At 60.3% G+C, this 24,911-nt stretch overlaps 1 protein-coding gene across 2 annotated transcripts in view; it reads left to right on the forward strand.

Moving 5' to 3' along the window:
• TAFA5 (TAFA chemokine like family member 5) overlaps positions 1-24,911 on the forward strand; it is a 196,104-nt gene that overhangs the window by 63,309 nt on the left and 107,884 nt on the right. Inside the window, exon 1 of one of the 2 annotated variants that reach the window (XM_059934901.1) lies at positions 13,233-13,532. The exons of the other annotated variant lie outside the window; for it this stretch is intronic. Within the exon in view, the coding sequence (XP_059790884.1) occupies positions 13,442-13,532 (91 nt within the window). The 5' untranslated portion in view covers positions 13,233-13,441. Of the gene's footprint in view, positions 1-13,232; positions 13,533-24,911 lie in introns of those variants that run through there. 2 annotated transcript variants of the gene reach the window in all.

Here is a 24,911-nt window from a genome sequence, read left to right on the forward strand (position 1 = left end):
GGATACTCCCCAGCAGCACTGTGGACCCCACAGGGTGGCCCGTGCCTCTGGTGGGGTGGTCACATCTCAGAGGGAAGCCTGGCCTCCCCCGAAGGGCGGGCATCACACCCGAGGAGGGGTGGCCTGCACCCTGGATGGGGAACCCCAGGGCCAGGTCAGAGCCTCGAGGGCCATGGTGCCCCCATTTCCGGTTCTTCCCCAGCAGGCGTGTGTCTGGTCGCTGGGGGTCAGCACAGGGCCTGACCCCTTCTCCACAGGGAGAGGGGTCACTCGCAAGATTTGCAGAATTCCCCAAACCCACTGGGGCCACGCCCGAGGGCGGATGCTGCCTTTCTCTTCCTCTCCTGACCCGGGGGGGCCCCTCTGTATAGGGAGTGGTGCTGGGGGTGGGGCCCTGGGTGGACCCCAGGCCAGCACCTGGGACAGCTCCATGCCCAGCTCCAGGCCCACCTCCAGGCCCGATGCTGGGCTGGATCTGGCCTCCTGCTCCCCTGAAGCCAACCCACAGCCCCTGACCTTCAGCCCTTTCTCTGACATTTAGCAAACAGTGCCAGCTGCCACCTCCTTCTCGGATTCTCAGCCGGGCCTTTGTGTGGACCCCGTGAGGATTCCTGCAGACGAGTGGCCGATCCTCGCCCTGGGGCTCATTTGTGCGTTTCTCCAGAGGGAATGGCCGTGGGCATTTAGGCTGGAAAGGACAAAGGGATAGTGTCCTGAGTCTTGAACGGTCTGTCTGGCCTCGCCAGCAGCTTGTGGGGGGTGAGCACCGAACTCTTGAGGGGACGGGAGAAGCTGGCCCAGACGTCTGAGCCCCTGGATGCAGGACGGTGGGCGGTGATGCTCCCAGCGCCTCCTGCTGGGGGGTCTGGTCCCCGGAGGCAGCCTGCACCTCTGCTCAGGTGAGGAGCTCTTGCTGCCCTGGCGGGTCAGCGCGTGCCCGGAAGGAGCTGCTCCCGGGAGTGAGGGATGACCGGCTCCCTCCACCTCTTGCCCCCACTACTGGAGCGGGCCTCACCCACAGCAGCAGCGGCCGCCCTCCAAGGAGCAGTGGTCACGGCGCATTTGGTCTTGCTTCCAGCTCACCGAGCAGGGCTGCGGGAGTATCGGCTCCTGGATGGACAGCTCCTGCAGGTCCGGGAGGCTGAGATCAGGAGGCCGGGGGGAGCTGCTGGGTGGTTTCCTGACTGCCCTGCCGTGAGCGAAGGCTGCTCTCCCACCCACCTGTCTTGGGCAGTGCCCCCAGGACCACGTCGGGCTCCTTCCCTAGGACTGTGCCTCCTGAGCCCAGCCACTCTGGGAGGGTGGCGCAGACCGCTCCGCAGCTGTTCTCTTTAGAAGGGGGGCCCTGGATGGCAAGGGTGCCTCGGCCTGGGCTCCCCAAAGCAGCCCGAGACGAGGCCGGGCCTGCAGGTGGTGTTTGGGAGCGAGCGGAGGGAATGGCTGTGAGGACGGGATTCGGGAGTCGGGAGGGCGGGCAGTGAACGGTGCGGGGAGGGTGGTCTCAAGTCCCCGCTGTGGGCAGCTGGGCTCTGCCCTGGTGCAAGCAGAGGAAGGCTGCCCACAGCAGAATAAGCAGAGACTGTTACCCAGAGACTGGGGCATGGCGGGGGGCCGGGGAGGCAGCTGTACCGGAGAACAGAGGCCGGGTTCCAGGTGCCTGGCAGAGGCTGGGCCTGGGGAGGCTGGGCCGCCAACCAGAGCGGGGCGTCCCTGTGACTCGCTAAGGGCATGTTTGGCTCCTCCCGGGTGGTCCTACGTTGGGATCAGGGAAAGAAACAAGGGAAGCTGGGGGGTCACTGCCCACATGCTGAGCGTCTGGGCTGATAGCTGTAGGGTGGGCTGGGGGTCACAGTTCCGTCGTCACGTGTGGTCTGGCCAGTGTCCGTACAATGCCACCTGCCTCCCAGTGGCCGGGGCAGGATGGAAGACGGGTTGGGGCCTGCGGTGGCAAGATGGGGGTGGAGGAGGAACCACAGCCTGACAGCCTGGAGCTTCTCTGGGGGACGCTGGCCATGGTCAGGGGCGGGTGGGAGGCTGGCTGGAGCCCCTGGAGGGCCCACAGCCTCAGGCTTGGGGTGGGCCTGGGAACATGTGGGGGCCCACTCAAGGCCAAGTGCTGGGCAGGGGCTTGGGGCCCGAGAACACACAGCGGGCGTGGCCCTCCTCGGGTGCCGGCGCGGGGGACAGGCGAGCTCTCCCAGATGTGGATGATAGAACAGGAAACACAGATGTCCCCAGGTCCGGTTCCTATTACAACAGCAGCTGTGGGGAAGCCTCCGGTTCTAGCTTGAAAAGCACAAGATGCTCAATCCTAGCGGCATTTACAGAAATGTTCAAAAGGCTGGGGCGCCAGTCTTTCACCGTTTCTGGCTCTGCTTGGCTCAACCTGGCTTTCTTTGCCTGCTTCGAGCGGAATCTGGCATTTTTCTCCCTCAGATGGAGGCCTTGCAATATCTGCATAGAAGGCTCGTTATTCTCAGGTCTCAGCGTTGGGAAGTCCTCTGCCACGTTAGACCTCCATCTGGCCACCCACCCAGCCCCCTGTTCCGCCGTCAGGGAGCCCCTGTTGGCCCCAATCGCAGCATGTGCCTCATGGGGCTGGGATTGCCCAGGAGCAGCGTCCATTCCCTCCAGGCACAGGCTTAGGAGAATGGGTCTGGGTCTTTTTCCCTCCTGAATGCTCCTTGCCTGGACCAGAGCTAGGCATGGGTAGGGGATGGATGGATGTACAGCTGGGTGGATAGAAGGATGGAAAGATATAACGATGGATGGATGGGTGGACGGGTAGATGGATGGATGGATGAATAGATGTATGATGGATGTACAGATGGATGAATAGATGATGGATGGATGTACAGTTGGGTAGATAGAGGGAAAGATGGATAGGTGGATGGATGGATAATGAATGAAGGATGGATGGATGGATAATGAATCATGGATGGGAGGATGGATAGATAGACGGATGAATACATGTGTGGATGGATGGATGGATGTACAAATGGGTAGTTAGAAGGAAAGATGGATAGGTGGATGGATGGATGGATGGATGGATGGATGGATGGATAATGAATGAAGGATGGATGGATGGATAATGAATCATGGATGGGTGGATGGATAGATAGACAGATGAATACATGTGTGGATGGATGGATGGATAGACGGATGAATACATGTGTGGATGGATGGATGGATGTACAAATGGGTAGTTAGAAGGAAAGATGGATAGGTGGATGGATGGATGGATGGATGGATGGATGGATAATGAATGAAGGATGGATGGATGGATAATGAATCATGGATGGGTGGATGGATAGATAGACAGATGAATACATGTGTGGATGGATGGATGGATGTACAAATGGGGAGTTAGAAGGAAAGATGGATAGGTAGATGGATAGATGTGTGGACGGATGGATGGATGGATGGATGGGTGGGTGGGTGGGTGGATGGATAATGAATGACGTATGGGTGGGTGGATGGCTGCATGGACAAATGGATGGACGGATGGATGGATGGGTGGGAGGACAGGTGGAGGGATCATGAGTGGATAAAGAGATGGATGATGGATGGTGGACTGATGGATGTACAGATGGATGATGGATGGGTGAAGAGATGAAGTAGCTCTGAGAATGGTATAGCCTCTTTGGGTAGCGAGGACTGGCAGGTGGACCCAGCCCTTCCTTGCCTGACTCTAGGCAGACCCTGCGCTCCCTGAGCCTCCGTTTCCTCAGAAGCACGTGGGAGCCTCTGCCTCAGGAGGTCTCTGTGAGGACCACCTGTGACGAGCAGTGCAGGGCAGGGCTCCAGCCGTGATCACAGCCCGGTGCTTGTGCCCAGGGGCCGCCCTGCCTGCTCTACTGCTCACCGCAGTGGTCTGGGGGCTCATGCTTGTTGACACAGTGGGTCTAGTTCCTTCCTTTCCCTCTGCCCCGCGGTGTCCCCTCCCATGGTTCGGCGGCAGCCATCACCCTGCCCCGTAGGAAGGGGCTCCCGTTGTCTCGAAGGTTTTGCTACAAAGAAGCTGCTCTGAGTCACGTGTGAAGGGCTTTGTTCTACGCCTGCAACCTGCTCTGGGCATATTCTGAGGACGTGACTTTCAGATTTAGGGTCGGGACATCTTGAATTTGACTATATTTCCTCAAGGACTCTGCAACAGGAAATCATTGTTTGCAAACAACACCAGAATCTCCATGTTTGCTTCGCAGAGGGGCAGGTGAACCGTCACTTGGGTGATATGAGCCGGCTGCACGCATCCTGCCCTTCGCTGCCCCCGAGGCCCGCAGGAGGGCAGCGTGTACACAGCTGTTTCAGGGACTGGGGGCACCAGGAGCCCACTGCGGGCAGTGGTTCCCTCCCGGGCTCCTTAGGAGACACTCTGAGCGAATGGGAGGTGTCAAGTTCACCTAAAGTGCGAGCGTGTGACTTACCGCTTGATTTCACAGGGGAGTGCAGGGCAGCCGCGGTTGGGGCAGAGAGCTGCACAGGTGCTGCCGCGCGGGTGGGCTGGCGGAGCAGGCGAGCCGGCCAGGTGAGGGGGAGCCGCCGGCCCCCAGGAGGCCGGCCTGGGGCGGCATGTGTGCTCCTCCATGAAGCCCTCGCTCCCCTTCCCCACCCCTCACTCAGTCCTCACCCGGGCGTCACACCCTCTGGGCGGGCGAGGTCCTCAGGGTGCAAAGCTCCCAGACGCAGCCCTGCTCGCTTGGAGGCCCGGACCGTGGCTGTCGGGGTGCGGGCGGGGACGGGGTGCCAGGAGGCGGGTTCAGCACGTGGCTCCTGCCTGAACTTGGCCGGATGGCGAGCTCCAGAAACCGGCAAGGTGGTCCCAGAGCAGGGAGACGAGGGCTCAGCATGGGCAGCTGTGAGTGCCACGCAGGGAGGTTCGGCACCGGCTGGTGGGTTTTGCTGAGATCATCACCTTTCTTTTCTGGGGGTGCTGGAGGGGCCCCCAGGAGAAGTGAGAGCGAAAGAGCAAACGCTCCCTGCCGTGCGGGTCTGTCTGCGTCTGAGGCTGACCCTCCCTCTGGCCTCAGACGTCCTGAAGCACAGCTGGTGGCGAGAGAAACTGACCCGCACGCCCGCCCCCAGCCCCAGCCTCAGCGTTGCGGTCCCCCTCCCTCCACTAGCGGTCCCCCTCCCTCCACTAGCGGCCTTCCCGTCCACCGCATCCTCCATCTCCTCCCGGGCGTCTGCCCTGCTCCCTCCTTCTGCTCTAGAGAGAGGAGAGAGACGGTCTGGAGCTCACTCCCCCGACCCCAGCGCTGGGTGTAAAGGGCTAATGGCGCAGTGAGCCCTGCCAGGGAATCTGCCCTGTACCCTTTACACAGAATCAAAACTTGAGCGCAAAGAGTCCGTTCTGGGGGTGACTCCGGACAAGGGCTGCCACACGATGAGCCCCGCCCCCAGACCTCCCTGCCCCTTCCACGCGTGCAGAGGGAACGGAGGGAAGAAGACGTTGCTGGGGGCCACCTCTGTGCAGTGCCCGCTGCCTGATTAGCTCCGGTCCAAGTCCTGAGCTCTCATGAGGGATCGAGGGACACAGGGGCTAACAGCTCGCCAGCAGTCACACCGCCGGCCAGGGCTGAGTTGGGCCTGGGGCTGTGGCCCTCCCAGCCAGAGCCCTAGCCCTTTTCTTAACCTCAGGCCGCTGCTGGCTGCTGGTTGGACCCCTTCCCCTGGCCCCATCGCCCTCTCTGATCTCCTTCAACCGTGCGGCAGTGCTGGGGACCCACCCTCCTGCTCTCGGGGACGGGCCAGGGGTGGCTCCGTGTATCCTGAACCCCCGTCAGCCTGAAGGACAGGCAGCCTGGGCGCGGGGTCCATCCCCGCTTGACCCCCGGGTGCATAACTAAGTGGGCACTGATAACAGACAGCCCTGCCCTCAGCGCTCAGCTTTCCCACCTGTGGGATGGGGACCCTTGCTGCTGTGTGCACAGCACTTAGCGCAGTCCGGGGACGTGGTGGTGAGGACTCAGGGCGGGGCAGCTACTCAGGGAGGGGTCGTCGTGGGAGATCAGCGGGCCTGTGGCCGAGCTCCGTGGGTGCACGGACGTCTGCTCAGAGGATTGTGGGGACTCGCAGTCCTAGGCGTGCCTGGCAACCGCAGGGCCTGGCCCAGCCCGATGCCTGAAGTGACGCCTGTGGGTGATGGGGGCCTGCAGTCACCGGGGGGGCACAAGCGCGACGCAAGCAAGACCCCGCCTCGGGCACACATGGACCCGGCTTCCGCGCAGGATCTAGAGCTCCAGGAGGTGGGCTCAGTCCGGGCTGCAGGATGACAGAGCTGGCTGTCCTGTCAATTCTCAGGTGCTGGGAGAGTGGCCTGGGAGCTGCCAGCACCCGCCGGGGTGGCCGGGGGGGCGTCCTTTCCTCGTAGACCCCCTGCCCGGTAAGCCCTCTGCTGAGGTCTCCCCTCCCTCCCTGGCACCTCCTGGAACCCACCCCAGATCTTTTCTCAACCGACCCCCTCTGGACCCAAGAGATGTCGTCTGGTGTCTCAGCCTCAAAAGGCCCCATAGGGAGGCCCCCACGTTGTCCCCACCCCCCCCCCCCAGGTCTCCTCCATCAATTCCAGACCCTGCCATCTGCCCACTCCCATCTCCCCTTAGATTCCTATAGTTGGCCCCAAACTGAGCTTGTCTGAAACCAAAGACTCCACCCGGTCCCGACAGCCAGCCCCTCGCACGTCTGCTCCCCAGTATCCAGGCCTCCTGTGGATCTTTCCGTAACCGTCTCTAAACCACTGCCCGTGTCTGACCTCTTCCCAGTGACTCCCCCATGGGATCCCCGCTCGTCTGGATTATCGGTGACCTGAGCGGCCTCCCTGCATCCTCCCTGGTGAGCCGATGGCCTCTTCTCTTTAGGACACCCACCCTGGTCCCATTCGAGCTTTGCTGTGGTTCAGCCGTGAGCACAGAGGCCTGTGGATTCGGCAGCACGATGGCCGAGCCTGGGATTCCTGAGAGTGGCCCTTCCTCTGCCTGCCCTATCCTTGCTAACCTTCCCCATTTCACCCCTTGCCCCTTCTATGGGCTCTTGGCCAATTCAGGTAACCATGCAATTTGAGCATCACAGTGTGGTCTGGGTGCCCTTCTGTTTTGTGGCCTCTGGGATGGCTTGTCTGGGGGTGAAGCTGGAACCTTCCAAGGACACTAGGACCATGGCGGGGAGGCAATCAAGCTCAGGGTTTCCTTTGTGAGCAGGCTGGCCCAGCCCTCCTGTCCCGGGTGCGTGTCTGCAGCTCCCAGGGAACCTCTCCTCTGTGTTTCCCAGTGTCAGGCCCTGCTTACTTGTCACATTAATGAATTATTCTTGCTGACGGGGGGCCAGGTCCTCTAAAGTGACCTACACATGCAGGCTCATCCATGTAAATGGTGGTGGTCACTTTCCAGCCGCCCCCACAGCCCTTGCTTTGATCCCAGTGAGGGTGAGGCCCGCAGCTCTGGGGGCTGCCCTCCAGGCCTGTTCTCCTCGCCCGTACCCAGGAAGAGGCAGAGCTACGGCCCAGTGTTCTGGTCTTTCCCAGGGCATCTGCAGCCCCCAAGGCTGCACTGGATTTGCCCCAGGTCTGGATTCCCAACTCCTCCCCCTCGTGGCTTCCTGTGCCTGAGGCCTCCAGGAGGCTGCGGTTTCCTTGTCTGGCATGCTCACCAGCAAATGGGTCCTCTCTGAGAACCCTAGACTCAAGTCCCCTGGCCCCTAAGCCTGCCAGCTGGGTCCCCACCTGCTGCATCTTCCTGGTCCTCCCCCATCCTGGGACACACCACTGATTCTCTTCCATTTGGCTGACTTCTCTCTATCAGCCAAGGCCAACACTCCTACCCCTTCTGCTGTCATGGCCTTTGGTTGTTAGAATGTGACACATTTAAAAACGTAGCTGTGACAGTCTTAATTTTGTTTGTATCTTTATCTTTCTAGATAAATATCACTGCCTCATTCTCTTCAACAAGTGCAGACTATTACATTATATGGACAAAACACAATTTATTTACAGTATTTTTATGATACTAGGTTTTCTCAAACCACAGAGCTTAAATGACGCATGTTAGAAAAAAAATCAAATAACAAATGAGGGTTCAAAATGAAAAGCAAGATTCTGCCTCTGTCTTCCCCACACCCTGACCTTTTCCCCAGAGACAAAACTGTTCATCATCTGGTCCTTCCTACTGTAAATTTTATTTATTTATTTTTACCCAGTGTTGTGGCTGTAAGTGCTGACTTAAATGTTTATTCCTTGACCCACCACCTCTGATCAGCCTGGTCAGGGCCTCAGCACCCCTCACTCTGAGCCGGAAGAAAGCAGAAGGCCTGCTTCAACACCATACCTTCCTTTGTTCCACATAATTAAAAAAAAAAATCAAGGTTTAAGAATGTATATTTATCTTTCTACTATAAACATTTTTCTGTGCTTTGTCTACTTGTGGATTTAAAAACTTCTAAAGAAATCAATGGCATTTACAATACTACTCCATAAATATTGTTCAGCAAAGATACTGGATTTGTGACCAGAACTATGAAGAAAGAGATACAACATTTTACAGTGAAGGTTTTACCGGTGGAAGATTCTTCCAAGTGTGAGGGCCTAATGTGTTTTTAAGCACATTCTTTACAGCTTATTTCATTTCTGAAGAGTCAAAGATGCTAGATTTTCTTTTATCCCATATTCCCACATCTGATTCCTTGATTCCTTTCTCTGCTGGAGTGTCACTCCAGGTCAACTTTTGTCTCGGGTGCATGGCCAGTCAACTGAACTCTTGTGTGCCCTTAAATGGGAAACTGTGTTGGCAGTCTAGCTGGGTATAAATTTCTAGATGCTGAAACTTTTCCCTTTAGCACCCAACGACCTGCTCTAGTGTCTTCTAGAACCTGTGTTGCTAATGGAAACCCTGGTGCCTCCATCTGTTTCCGACTTCACAAAACACACCTTATTTGTTCTGTTTATTCTGCCTGCTTCTCAGAATTTCTTGCATTTCTTGGGTCTCGGTCTGTCTGTTCAACCTACTCTGAGTCTGGGGGCTGCAATCGGAGTATGTGTGTTCAGTTGTCTGAGTTTTCTCCTCTGTGTTGCATTTTTCCTCCTCCTTTAGAATTTCTATAAGTGAAAGTTCGACACCCAGGATATGCCCTGCATGTTTCAATTTTTACCAACCTTCCCATCCCTCTCTCCATGTGCTCTCTGCCTGGGAAGTGTCCTTTACTTTCCACACACCCCTGTTTCCAGTCATGCCCATTTTACTCCTCAGGGCATCCCCTGGAGCCTAAAATCGGTTAGTCCTGTTGATTCCCAAGACTTTCTTCTTGTTCTCCTGTTTCCCTTGTTTTTTCATGGTACCTTATTTTTTTTTACTGGTGCCACATTCTCTCAAATTTCTCTGAGAAAGATGTTATTTAGAATTATTATTATTACTTTACTTTTCCCTGAGTCATTACTGATTTCTGCCTCCTAAGGGTTAAGTGTTAGAGTATACCTGTCCTGGGTCTTCCTTCTCTTTCTGTAAACACCTGGTGGCCCTGCCTGCCAGGTCCTCTCTGTACAGGAATAAAGGTTGATGTGAGTACAGGCACTGGTCAGTGTGAGTCACCCTTGTCCTGGGTAGCAGCAGGCTTCTTGCTTAACCAGGAGAGTTGACCATAGGTTCTCTGGGAACAGGCAGGGTGTATGGACAGATGGGCATCCCTGGAAGAAGCAGGGGAGCTGGTGGAGAAGCAAGGTCCCAGGCTACCCTGATGCTGGCTGGCTATAACCTGGGGATATTTGTCCACCTCCCCCCTGGGGGACGGTCCTGCCTCTGACCTCCGTCCCTGCCTCTGACCTCCGTCCCTGCTTGCTGTGGATGGCCAAAGATCTCCACTCTGCCCTGCTCTGTCTCTCTCCTGCTCTCACTTTCTCAGGAGACCAGGAGACTCCAGGCCTTGTTTGTGCCAGAGGCCTTTTTGGCAATCTGGTGATGCCTGTGAAACATTTCTCAGAACACCATAAAAATATATAAGATTACTAAGGAAACCAATTATATCGAAATGCAATTTCAAATGTTGGGAAACCTATTTTGATATAGTAATATGTTTGCTTCTTTATTAAAACATTACATAAAAATGTCTGGCGGTGGGACAACCGTAATTTGAAGTCAGGGTGATATTTCAAGCTGTCTGCAAGAGCTGTAATGTGATATGAAGATTCCTGCAATTTCTGGTAGTGACAAAATCACAGTTACACCTAAACTCTTGTGAGCCTGCATGCTCACTTGAAGGGAGTGTCAAACTTCAGTTAAAGACACATTAAACAAAAGGCACATTTGTCCCATCTGGTCCTTACTTCCAGCCCTCTGGGGACTGTCCCCAGGCAGAAGACCCCTCCCTTTTTGGACAGCATTCTTCTGGCTCTGGCCTCAGCTAAACCTGCCTGACAGCAGCTGTCTCCACGATGCCCCCCGTGAGCACCTGGCCTGTACCTCTTGGAGGCATTGCCTCCCCTCTGGAGTCACAGGTGCTGATGCTGGAGGACCTGGACCTCCTTCCAACATCTCCGGCTGCAGCCCCTCCTCTTCTCTCCAGCAACTGGCCCCCAGACTCCCCACCCTTCCTGGCCTGCAGATTGTCCTCATTTTGATTCCCGACACCATTATGGCTTTATTATCTTTTTTAAGCATCTCTCCAATCAGACCCTGGGTGTCCCCTCCCGAGGTATGTGCGGTACTCACTCTGCCATCTTAAGCTCACTTCCCAGCGGCACCGTGGGCCTCCATGGTGTGCACGGCTAACCCACTCCCGTGGGCACCGACCACGGGGCCCCCCGGTTGTCACCTGTTACCTCTTCTAAGGGCACAAGCTATGCCACACACGTTTCCTTGCAGAAGGTCTCAGAGCCGGAGGAGGACGCTCGGGTCCCCACGGCACAGCCCCTCCTGCTGCACTTGTTGAAAATAAATTTACACCACGTTTCTCCTTACAAACTTTCTTTTCTTAATTCCCTTTCTAGAAGGCTCCTCCAAATGGTTAGTTTGTTTGTAAAAGTTCCCCTGGGGAATTCAGAACACTTTAAATTTTCGAAATTTCAAGTCGTAGGCACCGGATCAGGGCCCAGTGGATGTCAGAGGCTGGCCTTGTTTCCTGCTTGAGGCCCCTTTGGGGTCCTGGATATGCGTGTGTCATAAGCACTGGGTGACCCTTAAGCCTTCTGAGGAGGAGAGCTCTGCACCAGGTGAGGACTGAACGCCAGTGACCCTGGTGGAGGTCAGGCTCTGTTGCGTCAGGAAGGGCGGCTCTTCAGAGGCTGCTGCAGGTGGGGTTTCCTACAAAGTGGCTGGGGGTGAAGGCCAAGGACCAGGGTCAGGCTGTTACAGGACATGGGGCTCTGAGGGGCTGTGCAAGGGGAGAGAGCCCCCCACCAGGGCAGGGCCTGAGCTGCACGGCCTGTCTGAGGCTACCGCCCCTTCTCCAGGTGGGGTCTCAGACCCGGCGTTCCCGTCTCGCGGACTTGATGCAGCTGGAGTGTGGGATTGCTTCTGGGGTGGCCTCCCCTCTGAGCTGGGGCTGGCACAGCACCTCAGGCCAGGCAAGCTTGGAACTGGTCCTGGAGGACTTGGTGTCAGTGTCCCCAGGTGTACACGGAGGGCCTTGCCCTGTCTGACCTCTAGGAGCCCTCCCAGGACCGGCCTCTTTCCCTTCCTGGCACGGAAATGTCTGTGCAGGAAGGAAGCAGCTTTCATGTGCACCCCTGGGCCTGCTCTCCAGGCCTGACGCTCACCAGGACCCTCTGAGGGTGGGTCCCGTCCTGTCCTTGTCCTCCACCCACCCCACACGGTGGGGTTAGGTTCACCCAGAGCCTCCCACCCTCACCCCCAAGCCAAAGCTCTTTGCTGGGCATTTGGAATTGAATTGGAAATTCAATGCAGGAAAAAACTGCCTTGAGGCCTAGATACTGGCCTCTGGGGCGACTCTAAACAGGACCCAGATGCCCCAGCTCTGGGGCTCAGGGATGGTGAGGAAAGTCGGCTGCAAGCGAATACCGGCCCTTCGCAGAGGCCGGAGGAGGCCGGGCCAGGAAGGGGCCGGCTGTTGCACGGGGAGCCGCCCCGGGCACTGACTGTGCGCCCACGCACGCGGGGCAGCCGCTGGCCTGGAGGATGGCACAGACTAGGGCCGGCATGTGGAGCGAGCGTGTTTCCAGGCCGAGGTGCCGTTTTTTTCAGAAGCCCCCGCGGGTCAGTCCCGGGCAGTGGCGACGCCTGGGCCGGGTTCCCCTGCCTCCCGGGGCCGTAGGGCGCGGGGGGCTGGGCGCACCGGAGGCCGCGCGATACCCGCCCCGGCGCCCGCCGCGGCCGCCTCTGCAGTGACGCCCCTGCGCGCCTATAGGTGGAGCCCGACCCGCGGTTTTCGGCCGGACCGGCCTCGCCTGACCCGCCGGCGCGCCAGGCGGGGGCGCTGCAGGGCGGCGGGGTCCCCCGGGTCCCCTCCGCGGCCCAGTACGCATCGGCGGCTCGGCGGGCCGGGCGGAGCGCAGAGGGCGGCGGGCGCGGGCCGGAGTCCGAGCGCCGCGCTGCCGCTCCCGCCGCCTCCCCAGAAGGGCCGAGCTGAGAGGGCAGTGGGCACGCGCCGAGGGCCGGAGCGGCGGCATCCCGTGGGCGAGGCGCGCATTCTCGCCGGCCCCACCTGTCGGCGCGGGCGCCACCGGTCCCGGCCTCGGCCCCGGCCCCCGGCAACGCCAGCCGGGCGGGCGGCCCGCGGGAGCGCCGGCCCGGTCTCAACCGGCCACCGCGGCGGAGGCGCGAGCTCCCGGAGCGCGGAGGCCGGCACCGTCCGAGGGCGACCGGGCCGCGCAAGTTCTCTCCCCGCGGGCTGGGCCCGGCCGCGCGGGCCCCGGCGGCGGCGATGGTGCGGCGGCCCCGCGCCCTGCGCGCAGCCCTGGCCCCGCGCCCGGTTTTCCGAGGCGGCGGCGCGGCCCCCTGAGCCCCGGGCCGGAGCGAGCGCGGCGGCGGCGGCTTTGGAGAGGAAGGCGACGCCGGGCAGCGGCGGGAGGCGACAGGCGGCCAGCGGCCGGGCCGTTGCGCAATCTGCGGCCCGCCGTCCGGGCCCTGCCGGCGGCGCGGCTCCGGGGGCGACGGCGGGGCTGATTCATGGGGCCGCGGCGGCCGTCCCCCCGCGCCCGGGCCCCCGGCGCCCCGCAGCCCGCGATGGTGGCCGGGCGGCCGCCGCGGCCAGAGCCTCGGTGCTAACCTCCCCGCCCCGCCCGCCCCCTCCCCGCGCCCCCGCCCGCTCCCCTCCCCCTGCCCAAAAAGACACAGCCCGGCTCCCGGAGCGGCGCCTCCAGTCGCGGAGGAGCGCGGCGTTGGCGCGGATGGAGGGCGCGAGCGGGCGGCCGCGGCGACTGCACCCAGCGGGGCGCTGATGCGGCGCCTGGACCTTCGCTGCTCGACTAGGGGGGCGTCGGCCGAGTGGGCACTCCGCGATGCAGCTCTTGAAGGCGCTCTGGGCACTCGCGGGGGCCGCGCTCTGCTGCTTCCTCGTCCTGGTGATCCACGCGCAGTTCCTGAAAGAAGGTAATTGTCCCCCGCGCGCCTGGCTTCCAGCACGTTCCGCCGCCGCTCTCGGCCCGGTCAGCCTGGCGCTACTGCGGGGCCCGGGCGGCCGGCACGGACCCTGCCCGGCGCCCGGCCGGCGCGGATCCCGCCGCTCCGCTCACATCGGGGGTCCGAGGTGGCGCGCGGCGGGGTTTTGGCGCGGCGGCCTCGGTGGCTCTCGCGCCGCCGGGGCTCCGGCCCGTTCCCGGGCTGCTGTGCCGTCCCCTGCCCCGCACGGCTCGTTGGCAGCGGCGCCCGGCCGCTCTCCGCGGGCCTTCGGTAGATGGCACCCGCGCTCCACGCTGGCGTGCCTGACTCGGGGCCCGGGCGCCGGGAGCCCAGGGCGAGGCCTGCGCGCCCGCATCCCGCTCTCCACGCCGCCTTCCGGACGAGTCCAGGACCCGCGGCCTCTGAGAGCAGGGACTTCACAGCCAGAGCGCCTGGCCCCGCACCAAGTCCGGCCCCCCTGTCCTCCCGGTGCCTGCTTGAGAGCGGGGCTCTCTTTAGGATCCCGTTCTTGGGACTTGGTTGAGTCGTGCAAGTTGATAGTGGGACCCGCGTAGCTGGAGGAATCTGTGGGAGGGGGTAGCCCTGCACCAGGGTTCCAGGGCAGGAGTACACGGGCTGGTATGGTCGTGGTCGGTGGGTGCCCGAGTACCCAGGGCACTCCTGGAAACCTCCTGGCTCTAAGGCCAGCTCTCCTGGAGGAGGGCTACCCTGGTGCACCGTGGGCTCAGCCTGGCTGGCCTTTGTGGAACAGCCGACGTAGGCACTCACGGCCCAGGCAGCACCCACTGCCTGCCTGCAGCTAGCAGTGCCCTTGCCCGCAGGCACCTCGCCCCTAGCGCTGCCTAGTGCTGCCCCTGGCCGTCAGGGAACACCAGCCGAGCTCAGAGCTGGTGTGGCCCGTAGTGTGGGCAGATCCTCATTAGCTCGGGGCTCTTACAAAGGAAGGGCTTGCAACATTCAGTTGCTTCCCTGACTAGTTAATGAGCTGCCTCTGGCTTTCTGGGGAAGCAGGTAGGTGTAGGAGGCCAGCCTTGGTCCGTCACCTGCTCCGTTGGCCTGGTGTCCTTTTCCTTCCCTTGATTTTGAGTCAAGGCCCTGAAGGGAGAGGGGACTGTCCCAGGGGCTGCTGCAGGCCTGGCCTGCCCTGAGAGGGCCTGGTGAGCTTCCGCTGAGCTGGAGGCCAGCCGTCCACCACCGACCGGCTTGCTGACTTGCTTCAGGAGAGGGCAGTTCTGCTGGGGGTGGGTGGTCCCCCGGGGCTGGAAGGCCTCCCAAGGGCTGATCTTGGCTGTGTCCTCTGCCAAGTGGCCGGGGGTCCCTGCACAGCTGTGCCTTCTTGGGCCACAGTCCCTCACCCTTCCCTCCCACTGATCTTTCCTCTCGGGGGGAATTCATTTTGAAAGGGGGACTCCTGTTTTCACTGCTGCTAAGGTCGAAAGGGCCTGGCTCTGTGGGAGTTCCTGTGATGAGGGGGATCTTCCATGCTTTTAAAGCTGCCTTCGTAAGAGAGTGAAGCTCTGATAGCCTGGGGCTGGGCCGTTCCCTTCTGCTTGCCTGCTGGGAGCTGACCAGTCCTGCTGTCTTTACAGGGCACTGCCGTCCTCCTGAGGCCCCGCGTCTTAACGTCAAGACGAACGTTTTGGTGAAGAGAAAAGAGTGTTTATCTCTTGGATTCGAAGAACCTGGGTGTGGGGCGGGTCGGTGTTTTAGAGACGGGGCTTGCTCTGAGCGGGTGGTGTTTTCTGTGGATGGGTTACTGGAGAGCCCTGCACCGAAACCTTAGCCTTTACTCTGGAGGGGCCAGAGGCTTATCAATGTTCTTGAAGACGGTGTGGAGACAGGAAGGTGGGGCATGGGGCCAGGAGCAGATACGCGTTCTGGAGGTGCTCAGGGGAAGTTTGAGTGTTTGCACAACCCTCTAGGATTCTTGGAGGTGCCGTTTGTCCACCCTGAAATGTCACGTCCTTGCTTCTCGGGATGGGGTCCACCCTGCAACGTCACGTACTTGCTTTCTGGGATGGAGTGCCCTTTGCTCCATCCCTCTGAAAGGTCATCCCTGTCCTCTCTGAGCTGCCCTTCCCGCCCTTTGGGGTCAGGAGCCCCGGGCAGGCGCTGGGAGGGTGGCGGGCCCACCCTGGTGCAGGGGAGACACAGGCCCTTCCCGGCTGGAGGCTGCAGGTTCCAGGCCACTTCCTTCCAGTGGTGTGCTGGCCAGCGGGAGGGAGGGAGGGAGGGAGGGAGGCGGGCGGACGGACAATTGTGACTTGTTGTCTGTGGATGAGTGGGAAAGTGCTGTTTAAATAGCCATTTCCCTGAATCAGGTTTTTTCAGAGGTGAAGAATGAGGGACCCAGGGAACCATTTATCCACACTTTGCCTTTTGTGCGGAGATGCGGGTCACCCCGTGGCTAATCCGTCCCCCTCTGGCCAGTCTGTCTCCCAGTGTTGGTGAAGATGAATAGGGCTGTGGATGAGAGAGAGGCGTATTGTGGTCCCTAGTTGCAGCCTTGGCTGGGCCGGTCTTTGTGAGAGCGTCCTGCCCGCCGCATCGGGCCTGGCCTGGGCGGCTGGAGGGCTGGTGAGAAAGGCCCCGGTCATGGCCACGACCACGGCGTGGGGTGTGGGAGCTCAGGGACCAGGGTAGCTCCTTCTCCTGCTCGCCGCTCGGGACACCCTGACCCTCCTCTGGAAAGCCAGAGCCGTCTTTTGCTTCTGGATGCAGCCTGACATGCCCTGTGCTTGTGAACTACAGTCAAGGTGGTGGGGGGGAGGTGCAGTCTGGGGAACCGGATTTCAAATAGCCTCTTAATCGCGTTTGGGGGCAGAGCATTGGCGTGGTGGTGCACTGGGAGAGGGCAGAGGGGAGACACCCTTTTCTCTCCCTAATGACACTTGGTCTCAGAACATAGCCTTAAGGAAATGGCCAGAATTAGAAAAAATATTTTCCATCTCCCTCTACCAAAGACTTTAAGATATTTTTCTCCCAGCCTTTCAGTTACTGCATAGATTAAAGCTTTCACATTGCTGCTGATGTAACAAGAGCAGTAGCTACTCTACAGAGAGGCAGGGAGATGGGCCATTTGGCTTTTTCCTGGAGGTGAGGACCTGAGGTCTGTCTGCCTCCTTCACTACTTTTGGGGGCAGGGGAGCCTGGGAGGTGGGTGGGTGTGTTATTCACAGCCTTCGCGTGTTCCTCTTGAGAACGTGTTTCGGGAGACGAGCATGTGTGTCTGGCTGCCCTTGCAGGGGACCCGGCCTCGATTCCAGAGGTCCTTTCTCAGTCGCCACTGCTTTCTGAATTGGACAGCTGCTCTGAGGGCCAACTGTTGAGCAAACAGGATTCGACTTTTATTTAGTTAGTTAGCTCTTCATTCTGGAAGTGAAGCGGAATTCTGGGACCCGGTGGCTGGGAAGGAGCACGCTTAACCACGTAAAGTCCCTTCACGGTCTTCTGTTAATTGTCACGGCTCTGCGCGCTGGTCATTAATTGCTGTAGTCGTTACGAGATCAGTAGTTAGTACAGTGTTACTGTGTACTGTGTCTGTTACAGCTGTGAGTTTACTTTAAGACGTGGACAGAGGTCTTAGGACTGACATAGCAGAGTTCCTGGCACCTTGGAGTCCATCGGAAATATTTGTTGGATCCAAAGATCATCCCAGTTGTAACACGTATGGGGGTCCCAGGGGCACAAGCGGGCAGGTGCGTGCGGGCCGCCCACTGGGTTGGGAAGGGCTGTGGACGCCACGTCAAGCTTCTGAGAATGGGAGCAGTTTTGGGGCCCAGGCTGCACCCAGATCGTTCTCAGAAGCTGTGAGAGCGGAGGAGGGTCGGGGACAGATGCTTGGGGCCTGCGTTCCGGATGCTTCCGGCCACCCACCCAGACCTCCCTGCCGGCTGCGGGGTGCCCAGCCTGAGTCTCTGGGCCGCGTGCAGAGGGACCTGATCAGGCTTCCTCCCCTGCCCCCCAGCAGAGTTTATTTGCGAGGCCAGGTGAGCGGGGCTGGCTGTCGGGGAGGCGGGGTGGCATCAAAAAGGCGTGGAAAATAGCCCAGCTCCTTTATCATCGTTTACTCCCGTTTCCGTGTGACGAAGGATCTACATAAGACCCACACTCGCCGTAATGGGAGCCTCGTTGCTGAGTGCCTGACAGCCGCAAAAGTGAAAGCAGAAAGGGGCTGGACACAGAGGTGACTGTTCAGGCGTGAGGGGCCCCCGCGGCGTGGCCTGGCTGCTGTCACACTCCCCAGGGCCTGGGCACACGCGTGCACACTCAGGAGGGCCGCTGTTAGCCTGACGCCCCCGCCGCAGCTCTGGACGTTCCTCAGGCCCCGCCTGGCTTCCGTCCCGAGGGCACTGGGGAGCTGTGCAGGGGACCACGTGAGTACCAGCTCGGGGGTCTGACACCAGGGTGTCTGCGCGTCCTGGGGACGCAGCCCTGTGCAGGGCACCAGCAGAGAGGGGGCAGTGGGGCGGCCAGGTCCCCTCCCTGGTGGAGGGCCGCCAGGGCCTGGAGGAGGCGGGTCGTGGTGGGTCTCTGGCGACGCGTGGAACACTGCTGACGTTTCCTGCGTGTGAGCGTGTGCGTGGATATGGTGACGTTCGCTAAACTCTCACGTGCGTTATACGTGATGCCCTTCGGCACGTGAAGTAGGGGAGATACATTGTGAACTTGATCTAGAATCGATTCAGTGAACTTGATCTGGAATCAGGGAGCCGTCCCTGTATCCCTGCACTTACACGTCAGTAAATAGTTACAGGAAATGCATGGAGTATAATATGAACCTATGTAACGTGTAATGTAAAGTATGTAATTATGCATCTGTGTGTAACACGTGCTGTTGTTCACACACACATTTAATAAGTGGATTCAGGGCTCCTTTGAGATGCACGTTGATGACCCTTGCAGTCATTGCCCTACTGTAGTGGTGACCAGCTTGCCCTCCTGTGACTTTTTCCTTTAATCTTTCCTTTCATCAAGTCTGTTCCTGTGTGCACACACAGGCACACACACGTGTAACATACAAACATGTAAACACACGCACACACGGGCAGGCACGCAGGCGTGAATGGACACACACACACACGCACACGCACACGCACCCCCGTGTGATGCAGCCCCCAGCCTGGAGGCGGGCAGCAGAGGGTGAGTCCTCCACCTCTGCTCCTTGGCCCCTGCCGTCCTGTCCCTGCACCCGACACCCTGCGGGGTGCCTTCCAGAGCGGCCACGTGCTGTTCTGTATTTCCACAGATGAAGCAAGCGAGGCCCGGTGAAGTCCAAGGACAGGCCCAGGTCACAGAGGTCAAGGGGACATGGGCCGATGTGTGGGCTCACTTTTTCTCTGCTTGGATCCGGGGGCAAGTGGCAGCCCGGTCTTACATCCATCTCCCCTCACACATCCTGATGCCTGCCTCGCCGACTCAGCGCCTGGCCTGTGGCTCACGTGTGCTTGTGCAGATGGCCTGTGGGATTAGGAAGCCGGGTGGCAGTGTGATATCAGGCAAGTCACTGGGCCACCAGGACCCTCAGTCTCCTCCTCGACAGGATGGAAAGGATCGTAGAAACTGATGCTCTGGGTGGTCGTGACGTGGACAGACGGGCCACTCCACCCAGACTCGCTTAGCTGAGAAGGACGTTCGCTGATCTCGGGTGGAAGCTCCGCCAGGGGCTCAAGCCTCGGCCTGGGTCCACCCGCCACTCCCTGCCCCTCGGAGATGCCTCCTCCAGCTGACTCAGCCCGGGAGGCCTCGGCTGTGGCCGCCAGCGCTTTCTGGGACGCTGGGTCCTGGCTCCAGGGAGTCCCAGGGGAAGGGCAGGGCCCTCCGGCCGTCCCTCCCCACCGAGGGCTCTGACTGACGGCCTAGCCTGTGCTCTCTCTCTGAGCGGAGTGGCGGGCTCTTCAGAGCCATCTCCGCAGAGAGGGCCTCCCAAAAAGGAAGGGGAGCACAGGACAGCTGGAGGGGTGGGGGACAAGCCCAGCCACTGCAGGGCCCCTCTGGGACCCATCAGACTGAGGGTCTGGGCCGTGTTCCTGGGGGAGATGGCCCAGGAAAGAGCCAGAAGCAGGCCTGGGCCCTGAGAGCCCGGTGGGTGGGGGTGGCCGGGGGCCTGCGGGGGTTTGGAGGCCCCTGACCAGGCTTGACTGGAGCCCTGCCCTCCCTGGCGGAGTTCCCATCTCCACGTGGCCCTGGAGAGTCAGGGTCCAGAAGGCTGGGACCTGGCCACTTCCTCCGCGTTACCTAGGCCTGAGGGCGGGATAACTGCAGTGCCGGCGTGGGGCTGAGGCGCTGTCCGCACGGGTGGCCCACAGCTGCGGGGAGCGGCGCTCACCGGGCCTCCGCTGAGCTGGCAGCAGAGGGGCTGGCGGTGGAGGGATGTTGCTCTCGGCCGACCCCGTTCCCCAGCCGTGACCCGGGTGGCAAGAAGGACCAGCCCCTTCCTTCCAGGCACTGGCGTGTCTTTGTGTGGGTGAAGGGCTGGGGGGCTGGACGCGGGACCAGCCCTCTGGAGGGGCTTGGGCAGGCGCTTGCAGGTGGGGAGCAGGGTGGGTGTCCCCCAGAAAAGCCTGGCTTTGCTGGATCGTCCTCTTCCTGCAGTCCACACGGCGGGCGGGTGCTTCTGCCACTGGCTGCCCACGATGCCCAGACAGCCCAGGGCGGAAGCCGGGCCACGTGCTCGGTTGCCCTGTCCGGTGGTGTCTCCGAGGCCGCCCTGCGTGCACCCTGCCATGCCCAGCTGTGTGACCTTGACGGTGTCCACGGTGATTTCCATACGGTCCTCCGTGGATCACGTCGCCCCTTTGTCCAAACACAACTTTTCAGGGAGCGGGAGGGAGGCCGGCCCTTGCCCCAGCCCCTCTGGCCCCTGGGGGAGCTCGGGGGGCACTGCCCAGACCACCTCCATGTTCCCTTTCAGCATGAATGTCCCACATGTCCTTGGAGAAAGCAGGTCACAGACTCAGATCACTGCTCGGGGACCTGAGTGGGGCGTCATGGCTGAGACCCCAGCCCCGTGGATGGAGTCACATGGCTGGCCAGGCCAGGCCTCGGGGTGTGGGTGCATCTGGTGGTCCTCACGACCCACCCTTGGGGGTGGGCAACCCCGGGTCCGGCCTTTCCCGTCCACAGGCCCATGTTTATCTGTTCCCCTTCCCTCCTCCCAGTGGCACGTGCGAGTCTAATTCTCCTGAGAAGGTGGAGCCTGATGGGTCGAATGAAAATCCTGCAGGTGGGATGCGACCTTTGGCGTCCAGGCCAAGATGCCCTCGGTGGCTGAGACTGGGGCTGGGAGAACCTGGACAGTCTCGGGCCTTCCCAGGGGCGGGACGGGACGGTCAGGGCGGTGCCTCTCCAGCCGCGTGCTGGCCGCCTCGAGGGCAGCTGTGACCCAGGGACACTCAAGTGGCGCCTCGGGCAGGCTTTGGGGGAGCACAGCCGGTGCTGGAAGGGCCACTGTGGCCTTCACTGCACTGACCTCCGTGGACTTCTGGTCAATGATGGCTCGGGCCTTGGAGGGCCTGTGGTGGTCACCCCGAGGGCAGCCCCGGAGGCCTCGGTCCATCAGCTCATGGCCCTGGTGGGTACCTCGGGCACCGGCTCCCTGGCTTGGGGGGCACTCCGAGGTCTCAGGCAGGGTGGGCGCCATCCTCAACATTGACCGTCGGCCCCTGTGTTCCCCACCCTGCATTGGACTTGGGGTGAGACCACAGGGATTGAGCTGTGACCTCTGGGTGCCAGTGGCTGGCTCTGGGCTCTGGTCTCCTGGTGTGACAGCAGCGGCCTGCAGGGGCCTGAGGCTGGACCTGCCGAGGGCGGCCCCCTCTGCCGCCAGCCCCCTGCCTCCAGGGCCCCTGGTTTGGGCAGGAGGCTGTGTTCTGGAAGGCTCCAGGCTCGGGCAAGCATGCTGCCCTGTGGGACTCTCCCCGAGGACCCTGCCGAAGCCCCAGGCCGAACACACACGTCCACCCTTGGCCCTGTGTTCTCCCCCACGATTCGGAGGAGGGTGTGCAGCCTTTAAAACGCACACTCTTTTCAATGTCAGCTTGTGCCTAGAGAAGGTGGATTTTATTAGCCAATTACCTCTCTTCTTCTCTGATCACAGGAGCAGCCGAGCAGGCCCTCTGATGCGCTTCACTGACGTAGTAGCCCAGACCTCCCTGATAAATAGCCGTGCTTTGCAAACCCACACGCTCCTCCTGAGCCCTCCTTCCCCAGGGAGCTCCTGCGCAGCGACAGCTCCTGGGGCCAGTTACCTGGGTGACAACCTTGCTAGACACACCCACACAGTGGGGTGCACGTATTGAGCGCCTGCTGTATGCCAGGCACGGGCTGTGTGCTGGGGCTGGCGGGTCCGGTGGGACCATATATGTGACGAGCAGAGCAGAAGCTCCAGTGTGTGCCCTTTGAGAAATCCACAGCTGAGGGGTTGAGTGGTAGCCCCCTAAGGACAGGCCCACGCAGAACCTGTGGACGTGGCCAAATTCAGAAGCAGGGTCTTTGCAGGTGTAATGAAGGTCAGATTCTCCAGATGAGATTGTCCTGGATCCAGGTCTGCCCTCTATCCAAGGACAAGTGTCCTTAGAAGAGATGCAGGGAGAGGCCACGTGAAGATGGAGGCAGAGACGGGTGATGTGGCCACAAGCCCAGGGAGGCTCGCAGCCTCCAGAGGCTGCAGGAAGTGGGCAGGGCCCTCCCCCAGAGCCTCCAGAGAGAGCATGACCCTGCCCACACCTTGACCTTGAACCTCTGGCTTCCAGGACTGGGGAGAATGAATTTCTGTGGTTTGCGATCATTTTTACGGTGACCACAGGAAACCGACAGGCCACACAGGGGTGATGAAGGGAGCACCGGCCAGGAGGAGCTGAATCACGTGTGCCAGGGGTGCAGGGGTCTCACCTCCACCTTCTGTCCCGAGGAGGCCTGGACGGGCAGGTGCTCCATCAGCGTTCCGGCAAAGATATGGTTTCCCATCTGGCACCTGGACCCACGGGTGTGATGGCCACTGAGTTTCAGGTTGAAGCAGAAGCCAAGTCCCCCGGCAGTGGGGCTGGGGGCGTGGCCCGGAATTTCTCAATGCGCCTCCGTCCATAAATCAGCGTTTCCCAAAGCCAGGGCACGTTCGTTGTGCATATGAGATGGCTTTATTTGGGCTTGGTGGGCATTTTTCATTTTAATGGTCATGTGTATATTTTTATGGTTACCTTCTATTTACGGCAGTGGCTCTGGCTTCCCACGTACAGGGAGAAGGACAGTTCCTTTCCAGCTACACAGGGACATTCTGTGTGGTGGGTTGCGGTGGAGATGCTGAGCTGCTAGGATGCATGTTTATTGAGCACCTACTGAGTGCCTGCCCCGGCGAACAGGCTGAGCCAAGGAGCAGGGCGCGGGAGGCTGGTGGGCACGGGTCTGAGGCTGTGCAGGCAGCAGGGGCTCCGGAAGGTTGTGCAGGCGCGTGGGGGTCATCGCAGGCCTGTGCTCCAGGAATTGTGGTCACTTCCTCGGTGTCCAGGCCAGCTGAGGACAAAGGGGCCTCCCTCAGATGTGGGACGTGGACTCCACGGTGGACCCGGTAATGGAGATGTGGGCGGTCAGCTTCCTGGGGCTGCCATCACAAAGGACCATGACCAGGGGCGGGGGGTGGGGCTTGAAGAACAGACGTGTATTGTCTTCTCCTTCTGGAGGCCAGAAGTCCAGGTCAGGACGTTGCAGGGTGGGTTCCTTCCAGGCCTCTTTCCCGATTCTGGTGGCTCCAAACAACCCTGACTTTCCTGGGCTTGTGGCCCCATCACTCTGGTCCCTGCCTGCTGTCACGTGTCGTTCTCCCTCTGTCTCAAATCTTCCTCTCTCTTATCAGGACACTGGTCCTTGGATTTAGGCCCCACCCAGATCCAGATGATCTCATCTTGAGAGCGTTCACTATATCTGCAAGGACATTTATTCCAGATAAAACCACGTTCTGAGGTTCTGGGTAGACCCATCTTTGGGGTCCACTGTTCCGCTCACCCCGTGGTGGGGTGGAAGAGGATGCGCCCCTGTGCCTGGGCACTAACACCATCACCAGGGTCAGAGATCTTGCAGATCTTAGAGCAACAAGCACCAGCCGCCTTCCAGTCTGGGTCTTGCCTGTGTTTGGGGTTCTCCCGGGGGCCGGGGGCCAGTTCAGTTTGTAGGAGTGTGGGGTGGAGCAGGGCTTCCTCCCCCCTGAACCCTGTTGCTCCCTGATGGAAGGGGCAGCCCTGGGAGACGCCTGCATCCTGCATTTGGAGGTCCTGTTGTCCCACCCACACTGTGCCTGCCGTCTGCAGGCTGAGCTAACCGCACAGGTCCAGGACGCTGCCTCTGCTTGTGGACGGCACGTGTCCATCTGAAAGTTATTTGTTTTTTTCTTTTCTTTCTTTCTTTTTGTAAAGAAATTTGTGAAAGCCACTTTGGCATTGGTGTCTGGCCTCCCCCAAGGCATGTTGGATTCCATTTGGAATAGTCTGTTGCCAACTTAACAGTTACCCAGCACGTTATTAAAAATGTGTTTGTAACGTTTATTCTTTTTATTCCCAAGTCATCCTAATGTGTTGACTCACGTTGGTTGAACCTCACATATTTCTTCTTTTCATGAAGTGTGTGGCTTGACGATGAGAGCAAAATGCAAGATTCTGGGTATTGAGTTAATTTCCCACTGTGGCTGGGAAGGTGTAGGCAGGAAAGAGGGGGTGCTTTCCCTGAGGAATCTTCTAGAATGGAAGGTGGTTCCTCTTGGGTGGAAAGCACCTTTAGAGCCAGAGATGCGGGGAGCAGGAGAGCGGCCCCCAGGCCCCATTGCAGGCTGCCCCCTGGGATCCTGCTCCCCCGGCCTCTCATCGGAGGGCATCTGATGCGGCCACCCACCTGGAGGGTGGCCTGTGATGCCTCGAGGTTTGACCGTGCAGTGGGGGAGGGCGCAGAGGTGTTGGGAGGTCCTGAGGGCGGCCTCACTGTGGACAGAGGCCTCTTGCTGGTGTGGGGAGGGGACAGGGACACAAGAGGTGGCCATGGGGAGGTCCAGGTGAGGGAGAGCCAGCGTGTGCCCATGCGGTGGAATCAGAAGGTGGGGGACAGACCAAGAGCGCCTGGAGGTGGCCTGCTGGGCCAGGGGCCTCCCTGTGCCCTTGGCGGGCATGGCAGCTCCCACGCCTGTGCTGCAAGGTGAGGGGTCGTCTCCCTGGGTGCTGGGGCCTTGCCCACTCTCATGAGGCTCCCCAGAGGTCAGAGGTGAGGAGGGCGAGGTGGCTGAAGGGGGCAGGGGGCTTGGTGAAGCCGTGAGTGGGCGTTGTCCTCCGCAGGCGTGTTTCTCGCTGGCAGGATGGCCCGGGACATGCC

The sequence above is a fragment of the Balaenoptera ricei genome, chromosome 10, assembly GCF_028023285.1.
Source record: "Balaenoptera ricei isolate mBalRic1 chromosome 10, mBalRic1.hap2, whole genome shotgun sequence".
Lineage (NCBI taxonomy): Eukaryota > Metazoa > Chordata > Mammalia > Artiodactyla > Balaenopteridae > Balaenoptera > Balaenoptera ricei.